Raw genomic sequence first — 18,704 nt, 5'->3', positions numbered from 1 at the left:
GCCATTCCAGAGGTCGCTCCACAGCACAAAAGCAGCACAGAGGTGTCCTCAGCTGTCAAACTCACTATGTTTTGCACTGATGGCTCTCCAAATGCACGTTCTCACCCTGATTACGCTTACAATTTTACCAAAATACATCCTTCCACCAGGGTTTGCATGACAATGAAATTATGCATGTACCTACACAAAAAGAGGTTTGAAAATACACTGTGAAAGAAAGTTTCTTTCAAATGTAATTTTACTTACTTTTGTGTTTGGTTCAACAGTTCTTGGGCTGCAAGACTTATTATTTGCTGTAATTCCATGGTGTTTACTCATTTTTGTTTATTGGAGAACAAAAACGTGTGACCTATAGCTTGAACAGGAGTTTCACCATGCCAAAGTATGAGAGTGGATAATTAGGCTACAGAAATAATCTAATACATTCAAAGTTTGGAGAAACCTTTTAGGTATTTTCTGAGTTTTTGTGGGGTTTTTTTGTTGGGTTTTTTTGGGTTTTTTTTTTTTGCTTTTTTTAAATCAAGTAGCAATGGGTTTGGGTTCCTTTAATATTCCAGCTATTACTTTGAGCTTCCCATATCTTTCAGTTTTTGGAATACTATGGCCTCTTCCACAGTGAGTCAAATATTACTTCAAATATCACATTGCTAGCTGAGCTCTACCATTAGGTAGGCACTCACTTCTTTGGAATTTTGCTATAGACTGAGGACTGGTTTGTTAAAACTTTGTTCTTCAACAAACACTTTAATCTCTTAATAAAAAAACCCCAAAAACTCAAAGAAACCAAACAAACAAAAAAAATAAAAAAACCCCAATAAACCAAAAAAACAACTAGCCCCAAGCACTCAAAGTCTACCAGTAAAAGCTACATTGAACCAATCTAGAAGCAAGGAAATCTTCAAGGAATCTTCCCCAGGAATGAAAACCAGAAGAGCTTCCAGATTTTTCTCATGCTTAATACAAAGCATACAATTTTGTATTTTTCCTTTTCAACTCCCTGCTAATGTCAAATGTAGTGTTCTAAGGTCATAATATATAGGAAAATGTGATTTTTCTGAGTTTCTCAAAACCATTGGAAGCTGTGACTTCTCATCAAAGTGCAGATATCATGGAAGCAGGCACTAAATTTAGTTCTATAGGGAGGGTAAAGTAGAAGATTTTTATCAGAGTTATATGAAACTTTTGTGAAGATTTTTATCAGAGTTATATGAAGCTTTTCCATAAGCATACACTTATGGAATGACCAGGAACAGTTTACATCAGAGTTTACAATTAAAAATTTGTTCTTGATACTAAGGATTTATATCATTAGCAATGGATACATCTGGACTCTGCCAAATTAGACTTGGGCAGAATCTGTTGACAGTTTCTGTAAAATAGAACTGAGCTTTGGTTGCATTGTCTTTACTTTGCACTTTTTACACATAACAAGGCTACTTTTGTGTCATTTAAATTTGCTTCCCCTTTGATGTAGCAATTTCCCCTCTACTTCCATGGCTTTTATGTTCTCTGCTTGTAATAAGAAAAAGGCCACCCTATCTTGAAATGTGAGTTTCTTTTAATCTACAGTGCATTTCACTTAACTTTATTAATTTACCTTTCAGTAGAAACTGAGATTACACAACCTCATACCTGCTGTTACCACAAAAATTATCAACAATTGCCTGTTGATAATTTCAAAGGTACACACAGCCATATCCAGACATGTTCACACTCAAAGGTTTTGGATAGAAAATACTCCATTTTCAATAACTGGAATATATGAAGTAATCATTCTTTGAATAAATTGCTCTCTTGATTTATCCAGATATATGGGTGGAAAGATAATTTAAAGTTAGTTAAGAAAATTCTTTTCTGTCTGCCAAGTCTCAGCAGAATGAGGGCATTTTCTCTTTTTCAGCTTATTTGCCCTTGTCCTTGCAAATTCTGACAGTGTTGTTAACACCACCATATTTCACCAATCATAAGCGACACAATTCCAAGAGTTGCTGGGGAGACATGAGGACAAGGGAGTGCTAGATTATGGAGGGGAAACTAAAGACATAGCAGACTACAAGAAGGCAAACATTGGAAAGAGATATTTCAGGAGGAGCAGAAGAAACGACCACGCAGGATCCAAGCGAATCCCATTTGACTGTTTGAAACATCACACACACTGCAAGTAACATTTTACTATGACAGTCTTGGTGTTTACTGTACTGCTGCAGTATTTTCCTACACCCCAGGTATCAGCCTAGTTTTATGACCTATCTGCCTTTCTCATTTTTCCCTTAACATCCCATCTTCAAAATGTGTCACACAAAATATTTGGCCAAAGACCAAAAAAGCGGTGACACGCCTGTCCTGGTTTTATGTCCGTACGTGGCAATTCACAGATTAATAGGAGCTAGTGCTGAAGCCTGGTTTAAAGCTCTCTCCTTCTCCGAGCCGTCATTAGAAAATAAAACCCGGAGAAGCCAGCTGGCCTCGGCAGCGTTGGCAGCGCTGCCGCAGGAGCCCCGCGGGGGAAGCGGGACCCGGCACCGCTGCCGCTGCCGCCTCCGCCGCTAGAGGGGACTCGGGACCTGCTTTCCCGAGGAAAAAACGGGAACCGGCTGCAGGTTCTAGGGAGCCCGGGCTGCATTTTGGCTGGGCGAGGAAAGGGAAGCGTCTGGGCGCGGGTTTCGGAGCGGGCAGGCGGTTTGCACGCTGCTTTGGGACGCGGAGTAGCTGGGTGGGTAAGGCTTGGATTGCCAAAGAAACTTTAATGCGCTTCCTCTCTTCCAAAGTAACTTTGTGTTAGAGACTCCCTGTTACGAAACATGAAAGGCTTTCATAAATCAGCGTCATTGCAAATAGGTTTTAAGCCTCTTACAGATCCCGTGCCAGCAAGACTGTGCCATGCCACTCGGGCGCCCACCTTCCTGTAGCCTTCCCATCCTCGTTTTATAAAGTGAGATGGAACCTTTGGCTGGCGGTAAAACACTGAAAAAGGGAGCGAGAAGGGCAGTGAACAGGGGGAAGCCTCCAAGTGATGCTTTCTCGGCTCTTCTTTCCCTCTTGCACACTAATGTGGACCCGGCTGGTCGGCCAGACCCTCCATGCCCCCAGCCCCCGTTGGATGCTGGCAGCCGCTCCCCGTGTCCCCCAGAGCCCCCGGGCCGGGAGCGCTGCGGGGGGAGGTGGGAGGGAGAACCCAAACTGCGGCCAGGCCGGGGGCCCGCACTCGCTGTGCACCTGGCAGGTCAAAACCCCGTGTTGGTGTCGGCCTGTTTTGGGGGGTTTTTATTAAGAAAAACTCATGTCAGAAGAGAGAGAGGAAGGAAAAAAAAATTTAAAAAAAAAAAAAAAAAAAGGAAAAAAGGGAAGGTGGGAGATTGCCCGAAGGGATGGAGAACCCCGCAGGAGCGGAGGGCAGCCCGCGGGGTCAGGAGACGGACAAAGGGCGGCGAGGCCGAGGGGCGCAGCCCTGCCCCAGCCGTAGCGGCGCGGCAGCGGGGGTCCCCGGGGGGCGGCGGGGGGCAGCCGAGCGCGGAGCCCACACTGCGGCACCACCGAGGGGGCTCCGGCCGGGGCGCTCAACAGGCGCTGCCGCCCCGCCGGGACGGGGCCGGCACATGGCAGGAGCCGCTCTCGCTGCCAGCCCCGTGCCAGGCGGCGGTCGGGAAGGGGCTGCCTCGCCGCAGGGGCTCGCCCGAGCGGGACCCACCCTGCCCGCTCAGCCGGGGCCAGCAGCCCGGCCGGCAGCGCCGCCGCTTCCTTTGTGTGCGTGAGGGGAGCTGCGGCGGGTTCCCCCGGCGGGCTGTCAGCGCTGCCCGCGAGGAGGCGGGGAAGGGAAGGGACGGGAAGGGAGGAGGCGAGGGGAGGCGAGGGAAGGCGCTGGCAGGGCGGCTCTCGCGTCCCCGTCACAAGGTAAGCCCTGCTCCCCAGGGCGGAGAGAGGCGCTGGAAGCGCCGCGGGGCCCTTTGCCTGACCTGCCGAGCGGCTTCGCCCAGCCCCGGCGGGCGGCGGGCAGCGCCTCGGCGGGTCGCCGCCGCCTCCTGCTCCCCCGCGGCGCGGGGAGCCGAGCGCGGGCTGGGGCGGCGGCTCGGCGCGGCGCGGCTCCGGCACTTTGCGATGGGCTGGCGGCAGCGGCGGCCGGACAGCAGCGGGGGCCGACGCGGGGCTCGCAGCTAAGGGGCGAGGAGGAGGGACCATGGCCGCATCCAGTAACTCCAGTTTGTCCGGCTCGTCGGTTTCCTCCGGTAAGTTTCTCCAGCGAGCGCCGCATTTCTCCCCTCCCTCCATTTTAGCAGGAGCTACCTGTCTGCAGAGGTCTCGCCGTCCAGCTCTCCCCGACCGCGCGGCAGGCGCTCCCCGAGTCCCGGGCGGGCGCTCCCCCGGGCGGCGATGCCCCTGCCCGGGGTCCGCTGTCCCTCAGGCGGCACCGAAGGGGGAATCCGAGACGAGGGGAGCGCGGCGGGGCCCGGTTAGCCTCCCCGCCGCCCTGCCGTGCCTTTGTGTGGGGTGAGGGAGAGGGGAGCCCCGCGCCCGGCTCCCTGGGCGGGGGAGCAGCATCCCTCCTGGCTCGGAAGAAGCGCGTTACCGGGAGCTCCCGCCGCGGGGCTTGGGCTGAGGAGGGCGTTCAGAGACCTACGAGCATCCTCTGCCGTGGTCCCCGCGGTACGGGACCGGCCCCGTATCGCGCCCCGGCGCGTCGAGGTGCTCCGGGGCGGGCGGGGGTTGCCAGGCGTGCCACTTGGTGGGTGTTGCGGCACACCTCGCGTTTCCAGTACTTCTAAAGGACTGGGAACGATTAAATTCCCGATCCAGATTAAAAATGCTCCAGGTGACGGATTGCCCCAGGGTTTCGGCCGCGGGTGTGAGGAGCTTGTGCCTGCTCTGGGTTTTGGGGGTGCTGGGTGGGAGGCGGTGCCCCGCTCACGGTGGGGGGCTGGCTGCGCTGCAGACCTGCAGGAAGGCAGAAAAGTTACTGTGCGTTTTTAACCGAAGCAGCCCGAAATTGAAAGCAGTGACACAAGAATACCACCGCCTGCTGCTTAGCTCACGAGCAGTTACTGTAATATTTAAGTTACGAGAAATTGGCTGAGAGTAACATCCTGGCATTTCCGTGGGCTGAAGGAGTAAATAGAAGCATGAACAACTTAGGGGTTCAAGGGACTTGTGACTCAGTGTTTTATTTGAGGTGCCAGACTGAGATTTTTAAGAGCATTTCTTAAACATAGCAATATGTGCTGTGAACAGCAGACAAGCTCCTCTGACTATCAATACAACTCAATATAAATAAGCAAAATATAAATAAATGTAAAGGCCAATGAGCAACTACGTTTTTTAAAAGACAATGCGTGTAATTTACACAACATATTCTACACCACTGTTCCAGTGTTCAACACTTAGAAACACATCTGAAGAAGGAAATAGGTCCTAAAAGCATTTTTTTTAAGTTTTAACAAAAAAACCCACAAATGTTGTGAGTCCTTATTGCCTTATCTCAAAAGAATCTGAACGAAGCAGGCACGAGAAATTCTGCCTTGTGTTCACATTCACCATGCAAGAGTTGCAAGACCAGAATGAAAATAAGCAAGAATCCAGCCAACTTTATGGCTTATTACTGAAGGTACTCATTTGGGCAATGTGGTTTTATTTTACACATCATTTGTATATTTTTACATCTTAGTTATGTGATATAACCAGAAACAACTTTAAAAGCCCAGTCTGGAGCCTGTGACTCTCTTCCTTGGTGCTTTAACCATTAAGCTGCAGAAGCATGTCCCCACCTTGGAGAAAGTGTGTAGCTCCCTTGCTCCATGAATCTCATGGTCTTTCTTGCATACTGCTCCAGTAGGATACTGAATGCATACCTCTGAATTCCTTCTGGCTTTACTAAATCTGGGCTTCAGGATCCATCTTGTGGATTGAGAGATGTGCATTCCCTGCAGTGTTGGTTCAAATACCTGAAAAGCAGGGAAGAATGGGAGTTCAGGTACATCCTTGGTGTGAGCAGTTGATGTCATCCAACTCCAGGTGGCCTCCTGTTCACCAGGTAAATCTAGCACCAAAAGTAACATCCAGCCAAGGAACTGGGATCTAGGCTTTAGCTGTACATCATTAAAAGGTGTACATCAGGAGCTGACACTTGACAGTACCCTGCTTTGTATGAAGCCCTTAGCTACGGCCTACAACAGTTTGTCGTTCATCTTTTCTTTTGTATTTTTGCAAGCATGAGCACATCTGAGCCTTGGCCTGTGCCTGGGGCTCTTAGGTGCCACAGCAGTACAACTAATAAATACTGTCAAGTACTCTATAAAGCAACTGAGTGACCTTGGCTTTCATAACTTATGACCTTGGAATGGTTTTTGGTTTTGTTCCAGTTTATTCAACCTATATTTCTTCTATGCATATACTAACGAGCAGTTAAATTTTCTGCAGCATGATAAAGTTGCCAATATTAGCAGACACACCATATCTGACTATGTGCAGCTGTATTCTGGTTGTCTGTGGTTTAAGTTTTCAGAACTCAGCAAGTCTTGCAGCATTTTGTTTACATGGCCTAAACAAACAGTCTTGCCCTAAAATTTAATTTGCTAGAATTTATATGTATGCTTTACATGCCAATATGAAGATTTCCAAATAATAGAATTGTTTCTATTCCACTGAAGAGGGGAGGTTTTGCTACCACAGTACTTTCTACTAATAGAAAAAGGAAGTGAAGTTTGAGGTTGACAGCAGAATACCACGCTGCAGAACTCAGCTCTACCACTACTTATGAATGCTGCCAAAATGCTGCTTGAGAATGTGTTACTACAAGTGACCATTTGTGATGTAGCCTTTCAGCAAATATTCATACTTAGGAGGCTGTTTCTCCTTTGAAATCACTGCTGGAGGGCCAGTCCCTCCTTCAGAGCTTGTGTCTGTGGCCTGCGTACTCATCTCAAGAGCTACTGTGAGGCTCCTAATACTGTGAGGTTAAATAATTTTAGGTACTTGTTTCAGGCCCCATCTGACAGAAGCCTGTGAAGGACTTTTTTTCAGTAAGCTGGCACTCACTGGTAACAAAATCTACAGGAGAGCCATGAGTATTTGTATTGTATTTCTTCATATATCATTTCTTCAAGCTCTCTGCTTATGGTAACAGAACTTAAGCCTCCCTGACTACCAGCTGTTGTGTTTGAAGTGGCTGGGGGAGAAAGAAGGGCAATATGCTGGGGGAAGAAGGGGGCATGGTAAGCAACTACATTAAGTATTCTTCTTTGGACCTTGGATAAATCTGCACACCATATAAAAAACTGCAATTATAATTACTTCCACTGGGAATTCCACTTTACTTTCCAGTTATCTCTTCTCTAACACATACCCAGGTGATCTATTAGCTGTATTCGTTGCAAACCCCTAAATTTTGTTCTTCTCCCTAGATGAAGGGCTGATTTAACCACAAGCAGCTTCTGTCCTCTTCTGTCTCTCCTATCCTCTAAAGGAAACTGTGCATGTTTTTATGCTTTCCTTCACGCTGCGGTCTCCTTAAAATAGACATTCCCTTGCCAGTGCCCGTCTTAGTATTGACCCTTATTCTGATTCATTACAATCTTTCTTTCTAAAAACTTTTTTGCTGTTACTGTAACTTCTTGGCTTTTTCCTGGCAAACAATGCACCTCTCCTACTTTGTCACTATCTGCTTCCAGTTTCCTCCACCCAGTAGCCAAATACTGATTATACAGAACTGATGAACTTGAGACTCGACTTTCTGGAATGTAAATAGAAGCTTGAGTGAAGAGAACTTTGTGGCTGTGCCTGCTTTGCTTCTCAAAGAAGCAGCAAATGAAGCATGTTTCCCACCTAGGCTCAGTGCAGTGGTATTTCTAGGCACTGTACTTCTTTGTGCAGCTGTGCCATCCAAAGTTAGTACAAAGTGGTTATAAATGCCAGCTGGCTTTTAAAGCTGCCATTCTGCTTGGGAAGTCTTATGCCAGATACCCTCCCTGTGGCAGGTGGTTGGGTTAGAGATCTTGGGCTTTCTGCAGGTGAGGGTCCACACTGAAGGTGAATGCAAATACAAGCCTGATAAATGACAACATATAATCAGGCTGCCTCTGACAGCAGGACTCAGACTGTGCCAAAACCTTTGCATGAGCCTGAGCCTGTGCTGTGAGAGTGGTAACACTGCAAGAATTTGGGTGAGAACCCAAGGCAAATATGTAAATGTATGTGCTGCCACTGTACCCAGTATTTTGTTTCTTTTTGAACTCCAGACAAGTTTGCAGGTGTTAGGAGGAAGGGATAGCTCAGCACCTTTCTGCTTCCCATCTGAGCTGGTGCTTCTTTGTGTGCTTTGTAGGCATTTTGAGTAATACCTGTCAGTAGAGCAGGTGATGAAGTTAAAGAACATAGGCAAGCTTTCTGCTTCAGGCCGAGAAAGGCTTGTGTATTTTCTCAGGTAATTTTTACTTTTCAGCTGGGTCCACTGCTCTAATAAAAGACAGCTTCTTCTCCCACCAACCCCCTGTTTTTGTAAACTCAGATACTGTATAGAAGACTGTTATAAAGTTAAGTCATTGATTATTGATGGTATATTTTTTACTTGAAAATCAAGATTTATTTTTTTTCTTGAAACTCAGAGAAAAGGGCCTTTAAGTACCATTTAAGCAGTGATCTTTATTTAATCAATAATTAAGTTTATGGTTATTAAAATAATACTTGCAATAAATTGAAAGGCAACAAATCGTTGGGGTTTTTTTAAAATATAGGAGCATGAGTTGTTTAAAGAAAACATAGTTCTCAACTATATGTTTTTACACAGCCTCTACATTTTCAGAAGGATTAAAAAATGCTTATCAAGGGAAGAAGAAAAATCTTTGATGGTTCCAGTAACTTAACAAGGTCAAAATAAAATATTAAACACTCGTGACTCTCTGGGGGTCATGAAGGTGCTATGATGTGAAATAGGCAGATATATTATAAAAAATGAAAGTCAACATGGACCGATTTTAATTAAGATGCAAGCAAGTGGGAAGAAATGAAATTACCATTGTACAGAGATTCAGAGAGATTCTAACTGGGAGAAAGATTAGTAAATGAAAATAGATGTTTCTTCTAAATGATTTAATAGAAATAGTGTTGTGAAACTGGCACATGAAAGCTATTGGAATCATGCTGTCATTATGCTGCACTATCATTATGATAAGGTGCTACTTTTGATTTTTAAAAGGGCAGTAAGTTTTTTCTATTTCTGTTCTTCATGCCAAGCTTCTGCTGGCCAGGGTATTCTTGCTCTAAATTAAAGCTGAAGTCTTTTGTATCTGATGATTACAAAGAACTCACCATTCTTATTAAAAATAATAAAAATTCAAAAGGGAAAAATGCCATAGTACTCCCTTCCAATGTAGTGATTGATTCAACAGTTAGTTACTGAACATGCAGGCTGTGATTATTGAGAATAAAATAGACTGAAAATGGATGCAGTGCATGTCTGCTTCACAATTTAGCTTATAAGCACTCATGCACTGTAAAGCAAAAGTCTTATTCTTCTTAAGGACCTGCTTGTCTCACAGGCATATGTGGAGGATCAGGTGAGCGGTCTTTCATGCTGTCCTGCTGATGACCTTTTTGGATTTCCGTTCTATTGGAGTTCTTGCCTCCTGTTTGATGGTTCTAAGGAAGCTAACATTTGCCAAATGCTGAGTGATAGGAATATTTTTACGTTGGTGAGAGTGTTTTGAGTCCTCTTGTATCCCCATGACCATAATGCTATATGATAATGTTTTTCTGAAATCAAAATAATTCGGCTACTGTGGTGCATAGTTAAGTGTGAAACCTGGTGTTTTGACAAAAAAGATACCTTTTTTCCAAAGCTGATTTGTTTATATGCATACATTTGGCTAAAAGGGCAGCACTGGCTGGATTGTCCTCACTTGCAACATTGAAGGCTGGCAGAAGCTGTTCCCATGCTGGGAAGCCAGTGGGTTGTCACTCATTCTTCTCTTCTGCCAAAGGAAGAAATACTGAGGAGATTAAATATTTGGAGAGCTCTGTGCTAGGGAATGACACATTAATTTTGCATGAAAAAACTTTTGTTGCAGGGAAATATAGTGGGATTTATACAAGAAGCTATAAATCTGTAATTCTATATATATCACATTTTTTACAGGTGTAGTCACAGTTTGTCTAAGAATTATACAGTATCTAGTGTAAATGTATAGTTTTAACAGCTGTGAATAATGACCCATTTTGCTGTCTTTTTCTGACCTTTGATTATGAGAATGTAAATTTGAATGTTGCATTTGGAGGTGGTTATTACCAACTGTGAATCATGCCGAATTCAGCAATAATTGTTTCATCACCCTGTTTTACTCAGCAGTAGTTCACATCCCAGGGCTGGAGGGTGAGTGTATCCCTGCAGAAGGAAACTGATGTTGCAATAGCGCTCTCATAACATGAACACACTTCAAAGTTTGCCAATGAAACTTGACAGTGCAGGCTGATGTATTTGGTAAGGTAGGGAGAGGTTAAAGGGTTTTTAAGATTCAGAAGAATGCACAAGTATCACACGCCTTGCTTCTGGTATTATTGATCAAGGTCATCACAAAAGAATCAGTTCAGTAAATAAGACATCTCTTCTGAGGATATCTTTATCAGGCAGTCCAATTCCACAGAGACAAGGTGTTTCCAGTGTGGTGCTATTGATGACAGTGTAGAAAGTACTAGGTGGGCACTTTCTTATCATCAGTAAATCACGTGTCACCTGCTGTGACCTATGTGAAGTCGCATTTCTCAGTTTCTTCTTGCAAGCTTCTCATGTGGCTGTTCCTCTTCTTCATTCTCATCTTCTTGTTGGCTACATAAACACCACTTGTAGCTCTTAGATAAAGTGGTGTGTTTGTGATGTTACACTTTTTATTTCACAATGGAACAAAAATGGATGTCAGAAGAGATGGAGACCTCAGTTTGTAAATGAGGCTCAGTTGTTGAGCAGATGTTTAATTGCTAAAAATTTGTCTTATCTTGGCCGATTGATTGGTTAAATGATTGGCTTTGTGTGTGGCAAGGATGAAAAATGCCAAGTAGACATCATGTACAGGTATATGGGGCACAGCCATTGCAAAGGCAGGAGAAGTTCCCTGGAGCAGGAGTTCTCCTCCACCAGTGTGCTGTGTGCCAGAGGATGTGTGCTGTGGTCAAAAGCAAAAGAAGCCTAAGAGCTCTTTCAGCATTAAGTTTGCCATCAAAAATCATGGATATCTGCTGTCATGTTTTTCTGCTGTGTGAAACTGCACTGATTCCACCTTAATTCCCCATAATAAACTAAATAATAAACTAAAAAGACTAAATCAGATTGCCCCAAAGGAAAGAGGAAAGGAGGGGGGGATCATGGGAGACCCAGACTCTCAATTTCGTGAGAGACACATAAAATTCTCAATTTTCAGCTTCTCCAAGGCATTGATATGGTTGCTGTTAAAGCCAATTGAGTGGCACTTTTTGTGTGGCTGTACCCTACCTTTCTGTGCATGTAGCACTGTAATATTTTGGCACATTCCACAGTGCTGTGGCTGTGCAGACAGTGCCAGTCCTTGTGTGCCCCATTTTTAAGCAGTTTCAGTGTGTGTAAGCATGTATAACTTCAGAGCAAACCATATCCTCTCCTGCCCAGGCATTGAGGGTTAGGCACTGCCTAGAGCAGTGACACACATTAACTGTGGACCTCTTTGGCATGGAAAATTAGAGATGCTGCTGGCTGACATGGGCTGTTAGCACATCTAGATAACTTTGCAGGAAAAAGATCCATCTACTGCTGTTAAGCACAATGATAGCAGCTCTGCTCAGTCCCTGGGCTGTATGTAAGCTGGGAAGCTGGTGAAATATGTACGCTATAAAGCTGCTGTATTCTTTAACACTTCCTTATGTATCCACTGATAGTCACTGTGGGAGATAATCTACTGATCTGACCTGTCGTTGCTGTTCTTATCTGCCAGGCTGGTAGAGTTACTGCTGCTGAATCAGCACACCTTTACTTCTAGGTCCTGAGTTCTGAAGCCAAGCGCTCCTAAAAGAGAAGAAAGTAGGGGGCGAATTTAAAATACGGAATGCTGACGTTATGTTTTGCAGGTTAAAAACAAAACCAAAACCTGCACCTGTGTTACAAGGAGACCTGATAGGAAAATCTTACTAATCATGTGCTGTATTGAAAAGTAGATCAATCTGTCTCAAGCTCTCTTTCTTCTTTTGATTGAATGGCTTTTTCCCTCTTCTCCTTTGCCATGTGAATACATGAACCAGCTGGATTTATGATCCAGCTACAGCTGGATCATATTTCATTCTTTCTGATTCCAGTATTAAGGCTAACAATTAATGAACTTTCAAGAGCTAGAACACAATTTTTCATATAAGGTTCCTCAAAGCTCCAAGATTTAGGGCTTTATAAAAAAACCTGAATGTTGCAATCAAATTTTTGTAATGCGCAGAAGTGTAATAAAGCTAAATTAATTATTTGTAGAAGATTTGGTTTGTTAATGAAAAACCCTTTATGAAGACAAGGTGTTAAGTCCTGACCCTTCAAGCGGCTTGGTCCCTTCTGTTCCCACTTCATTGAGTTAGTAAATCAGCAGCTACTGGATGGGGTAGCTGCTTTTCTGAGTATTTTTATGCAGTTTCCATTAAATTAGCATCTGCTGTTGTGATGGGACAAATTATTATAAGCTATGTGGTAAAACTCCCCTCATCCAAGTACATAACTTCTTTAATAGTCAGTTTATATGTAGATATATATAACACGTCAATTAATTGGTGATGAACTTCTAAGGATTATATATAAGACTTAAATTATATGTAATTTCTATAAATATCTGCTTCTTGAGGGAGCATACTCTCCATAATTCCTGATCTTCTACCTGGCAAACCAAGATGATGGATAGCTTTCAGCATCATGATGTGATAGCTCTCTGTTTTATTTTGCAATCTGAAGCATGTAGTTAGAATGTTTCATGTTGACAAATGTATTTACTGAAAGAATATTGAACCCTTTGATGTCTCAACAAAAAATGGATAGACGAATGACAATTCTAAGCTCCCTCGTGCTCCTTCATCTCTAATGTATTGGTGTATGTTGGAAATTTTGCTTAAGTTTAGAAATAACTATAAATAATGGAATAGAGCTGACTGTCATGGATGAAATTTAAGGCTGGGAGACATATTAAGCCATGGAAATAGTGATTGACAGGCATGCTTTTTTCTCCTGTTCCATTCTGACACTAAAAACAGCATTAAATCAGTAAGGAGAAATAAAGTTAGCTGGAGGATGGAGGTAAGTAGATGTTTTATTGGTGAGTTTTCACGAAGCTATGTAGACAAAAAAAGTGATGTTTTTATTTTGGTTGTACAGAAAGAAGAATCAGGATCCTGAAGTCTCTTTCCAAAGCAGGTTGCTGTATCAGTCTATGTTATTTACCAGAGTGGGAATGTATAGTTTTTTTAATGTAGAATTGCTGGTCATTTTGGTAGCAGATGAGTACACCCAGGCATGGGAGAGAAAGCCTGATAGAAAATGTTCAATGCTGGGTTCAGGCCTTACCATGAACAGATGGGCTTTAAGGCATAGCATCAGTCCCTGGCCACAAAATCTTCAGCTGTAGCCCCTTTTCCTCCAACTGAACCAACAGGTATCTGTCAAAGTGAACAATTATCCTGTGCTGTGGTAGCATTTTAGGTAAACACAAAATAGCATTTCTATGGAACTCTCCAAGAGCTGCATTTCCATCCACACCACACCTGGAGTGACCACGGTGGTGGCTTTCCCTGTAGCAGTTTGAGTGATTTCTCCTGCAATTTGAGGAAGTATTGTGAATACATGAGGTTTTCTGGGCACGCTGCTGGGTAGCATGGCTGGCTGGTGCTTTTGCACACTGCTAAACAGTTGTTTTTTTTCCTTTCAGAATTGATGGATTAGGTCCTTCAATAAGCTCCAAGAAAGAAAACACATGAAACTCTCCTCCCAAATCCATTAAATTGCTCTTTACCATTGATTTTAAAAATAAACCTGAAGAAATGAAGTATAAGTGCAAAACCAGAGTTAAGTGTATTATTTTTAATGATTAATGTAACAGTAAATCTCTAAGCACTGGCAACTTAAGAAATCAACCCATAGTGTGTGATTTCCTCTAGCACTACAAAATATGGCAAATGTGTACAGGCTATATATGGGCTATTTGTACATGAAAACTATTTTGAAAAAAGATCATAAGAGCTAAAATAAAATATTTTCAGACATGGAAATATTATGGAATAGTTATTATGGAACAACTATTCCTGAACATTGTTCAGTTATGTTATAGTACTCTAGATCATTGACTTAAAAGGTGGAGGAATACAGCATTAATTATCCTCATTTGTTGAGTAACACTAAGCTTCTCATCTTTCATTTTCCTTTCTGCTGGATATATTCTTGGAAGCTCATTGCTCCCTTTTTTCACCAACAGAATGCATTCCTGGCATCAGAAATTTAAAACTGAACCTGCTGTTTTCAAGGATTTTTTTCTTCTTTTATTTAGTTTTGAGTTGTTTAGCCCAGGAGCTGAACGTATGATGGTTTAACTATAAAATGATGAAATGAAGATAATTTCAAAGTAAAACCTTACTTAAGAAAACAGGTCATTATTAGTTAGAAGTGTTCATAGGCATGTGAGAGGTGCAGTCAGGGCTGGAGGTCTACTTTGTTGAATGTTGTTGAGCAGGATATTATAATTACTACTGTGTCATTTATGCTGACAATACATATATGTAGAAATCAGGTGAAAAACCACCGAGAAGTTGGTAGCTGTATAAATATAGAACAAATGCCTGTTGGGAGAACAAAAATCTTGTGACTTGAAAAATGCTAGGAGCAGGGGGGTAGTGTGTGTAAACTACAATCAAAATGGTGAAGAACGAGCACACTTTTGCTAATGACATGTATGAAAATGTGTGTTTATGTTTAAGAAACTAAAAGGAATGAGAATGTTTAGGAAAGTAGCAGGAATTTGCTCCCCGTGGCCCCACGAGCCATTTCTCCTTTAATTCTGTTAGATGAGAAGAAGGAGGCACATTGTCTCTAAAGAGTCACTGCAGAGAACTTTGGCTCATGGAAAACCTTTTCTGTCTTGTGTTTGTTTTAGATCCTTTGATCTCTTTTGGTTTGATGAGTGTGTGTCATCACTTGGTATTACAATTGCTTCCTCTTGCTCAGATGTGACAGTAATAAATACATTCACTGAAAAGTGTAATTTAAAATTTATATTATTCACAATTATTGGCAAGTACTGTAGCCTAAGTGATGAAAATGAGGGAGAGTCTGGTTCAAGCTGATTTTTTAAAAAAAAAATTATTTGACTTATCAATATGCATAATAAGCTTATGAAAATAGACTTTTCAAAAATTAAATAAGAAAAAACTCAATATAAAATGATTGTAAGTGTAATTGAGTAGTGTAATTTACTTTCACTTTACAGGAAAAGGCTTTCAGCTCCACCTCTTAAGCAGCTTTAGAAAATGGCACACTGAACTCCTGGCAGTAGTGTATTGATTGAAAGTGTCCAAACATCTAGAAAGCATAAGAGTACATAAATTTGTCTGAAAGGGATGTGTTTTATAGAGGGAAACTCCATCACTGTCTAGGGTTTGTAAGAAGTATATTAACTTCAAAAGCACCGGAAATACTATAATATATAATTAAAAGCTTGGTAACAGCAGGATTTCTTTAAAAACTATTTTTTTTTCATCACCCTGTAAATACTTAACTAATCTTCACAGCACCTGTTTCACAACTGGGAAGAAATTAGGCAGAAAATTTGAACCACTCAGCTACTATCATTAATAAAATTAAAGTCTAGATAGAATAAAAATAGAAGATTCATCAGGAAACATTCTTTGTTCGTCAGTGAATGAATTGCAGTCCCTCCTTGGACCTCATTGGGAACATTACCTCATATAAAGGATGTATTTTCCCCCCCACTTTTATAGTTTACCTTATTTTGGTTTTGTGTAATAGCGTGTCCTAATTTGTCCCATACATTTTTGGTTCTTTTTATCAAATCAGTTTACGACATGCATTGTGTCAGTAAAATTTAGATAGATTTCTTTTTGTTTATTCCTCCTTTCTTATATGTAACATCTTCCTCCTGATGTAAAGCTTTTCTGTGCTTAGGCTTGTGGTTAGGTAGACATGCTTAAACCAGTTAAGCAGCTGCAAGAGATGTCAATGACATGAACAGTGTTATCCTGGATTTATGTTCTAACAGTTACTTAGTCTGATGCTGACTTTCTGCATCCTTGATGATCAGGCTGTTCCAGAGTAAACATTTCAGAACAGATTTATTCACTGCTATGTACTTAAAGAAGTTGGTGCTGTTCATTTCTGGGGCTGTGGAGCACCATTTGGAATAGCAGCTGTTGAGGTAACGATTTGGACATGTCCCCTACCATCCTTGAAAGGAGAAACATCGTGGGCGCACAGAACCTTTCCAAAATATCAACGACATGCAAGCCTGAAAGCATTTGCATATTTTATTTTAGCAGATTTTTCCCACCATGAATATGTTTATCTTGCTTGCAGATACTGAGTCTGTTTGTGCAATGTCAAGCAGGAATGACTTCAGGACTTTTTGTATATGTAGGGCTCCCATAAGCTCAGAGCAAGGGCATTTTCTTTCTGATTACCTGCCAGGTTGTGACAAACTTAAAGAAATATGATCTTATGGGTAAGACTTAGTAGTCAGCTCAGTTTACTGTATCCTGTGATTTATTGGAGCCTGCAGTCCATGTAATGGGAGATGCCAACTCTCATCTGAGGGAACTCTAGAAAAGAATGAGAAACTTGCCTTCAGGCCTGGACCAAATTTCTGAAATGCTGAGAAAGAGAGTTTTTAGTGAGGTTATTACTTGAAACCAAATCAAATTTTAAGCCAGCCTATCTTCATCCCACAGCTCCTCCAAAAACAGCCAGACCTCCACTCTTCTGCTTAGTAAACACACCAGTGTTTATAATCTGTAATCCTAAAGGACCAAACCTTGGGGACGATCAGCTGGGTCCTTCCATCAGAGAGAGAGACTGCCTGTGAGTGTTCTATGAGAAGTTCTAATAGTTGACCTGTCAGAGCACTGTTCAGTTCCTGGCAGTGCAAAATGGAATCAAACCAGGTCTGCTACTAAATGTCTGAATCTGTAGTGCTGCTGCGGGGTTTATATTGTCAGGGGTACATTTCCTTTGCACAGGCTTAGTAAGAGGGGTATAAAAATCTTGGCTTACAGTACAAGTACAAGTACAAGTATGAGGAGACTGTCTCAAACTCTTTGCAGAACTTTGTCAAAATGTCTTGCTCATGCTGGTCCTCGCTCTCCCTACTTTTGGAAATAGTAGAATAAATGTATGAGAAGGTAGGTGAGCCAAAAAAGTATGAAGGGGGACAAACAAAATTCCTGTGAGATGACTTTGTCTGCATTCTGTTTTCCCTGTTCTGGGTCCCTTTGCAGTTTATTAGGCTATGCTGGGCAGCTGGGTGTAGCACAGCAGCCAGAACAGCCACTAGAGCTTGTTTGTGTAGGAAGAGCTGCAGCAGTGGCCACAGGCTCAGCTACAGCCCATGTCCTTCTTCCACCTGCACCCACCAGCCAGTGCTGCATAAGGACAGGAAAAATGCATGGAGTAAACTCCTGCAGGATATCCCGCTAGCATCCAGAAATCTGTGCCTTGGGGACTTCCCGAGACAAAAAGCTGGGCTCTGAAGTTTAATATATATTTTTTATTCTTGTATTTGATGTCATGAATTTGGTTAAGTTGTTACGTGGACCCATGTAAACTTTGGACATCCTGTGAGGAAGAGCTCCAGACTTTGAATGTGTTATGCAAAAAGATGCCTTTTTCAGTTGCTTTGTGAACTTGTATAGCTAATTTTATTTCATTCAGGTAATCTTTTCAAAATGGACCAGAAATGAAAACAGTCATCATGTGATGGATGCATTTTATATTTATTCCACTGAAATCAGGATGTGTCCTCGGTTCCTTAGTATTTGCTTTCCTTTTTCATTTGTGGAATTTTCGTGCTTTTATGAGAGTTGTGTTGACTTGCCTAATATAACATATTACCATGAGTCTGCCAGCACTGTTCTTTTCAAAAGTTTCTATCAATTTGAGACTACCTGGGTTTTTTGGCTTTCTCTTGGAGCCCTTTATGAAATGGCCATGGTGTAAGCCATTTTGCAGTACTTTGATTCTGAGGCAGTTTTAAAAGAGACAGTTACTCGCACTGCTGTTTCATCCATGAGTTCCTTAAGAATGCTTTCATAGTATCTTCTGATGTGTGCAAATTGTTATTGCTCATATGTTCATTCTGTAGCCTTTTCCACTGAAATCTCCATTTTAAATGGATGATCCAAACCAATACCTCATAAAGAAATGTTCTTACATGTCAGCTTCCCTTGCATCTGGGTTCTCTGTATACAGAGCTCAAAATACTTATTTTCTTCTCTAAGTGCTGCTTTTATCCCTTGATCAACTATTGGCCAGACTGACAGGTCTTGCATTCATACGTGGAAAAGGGGCTGTGGTTAGTTCTTGTGTCTTCTCATAGTCATTCCACAAGCTGCCTTTTGACTTATCCAATTGTGGTTTAAGTTTGCTTTCATTTTGGTTTGATTTTTTTTTTCACTTATTTAGCCAAAAATAGGTCATGAGTCTTCCTACTTCCTTCACTTGGACACGACTCCAG

General features: G+C 42.4%; 1 protein-coding gene across 1 annotated transcript in view; it reads left to right on the top strand.

Annotated features, from left to right (window-relative positions):
* The first annotated feature begins 4,095 nt into the window (after positions 1-4,095).
* The window catches only part of CHN2 (chimerin 2), a 156,072-nt gene continuing 141,463 nt past the window's right edge, over positions 4,096-18,704 (top strand). Inside the window, exon 1 of the mRNA XM_005518917.3 lies at positions 4,096-4,223. Within this exon, the coding sequence (XP_005518974.2) occupies positions 4,175-4,223 (49 nt within the window). The 5' untranslated portion in view covers positions 4,096-4,174. The remainder of the gene's footprint in view (positions 4,224-18,704) is intronic.

The sequence above is a fragment of the Pseudopodoces humilis genome, chromosome 1 (assembly GCF_049639895.1).
Source record: "Pseudopodoces humilis isolate 2021_Gansu_Grassland_sample_001 chromosome 1, ASM4963989v1, whole genome shotgun sequence".
NCBI classification, from domain to species: Eukaryota; Metazoa; Chordata; class Aves; order Passeriformes; family Paridae; genus Pseudopodoces; species Pseudopodoces humilis.
Note: the sequence above shows the minus strand (reverse complement) of the source record. Positions and strands in the feature narration are given on the sequence as shown.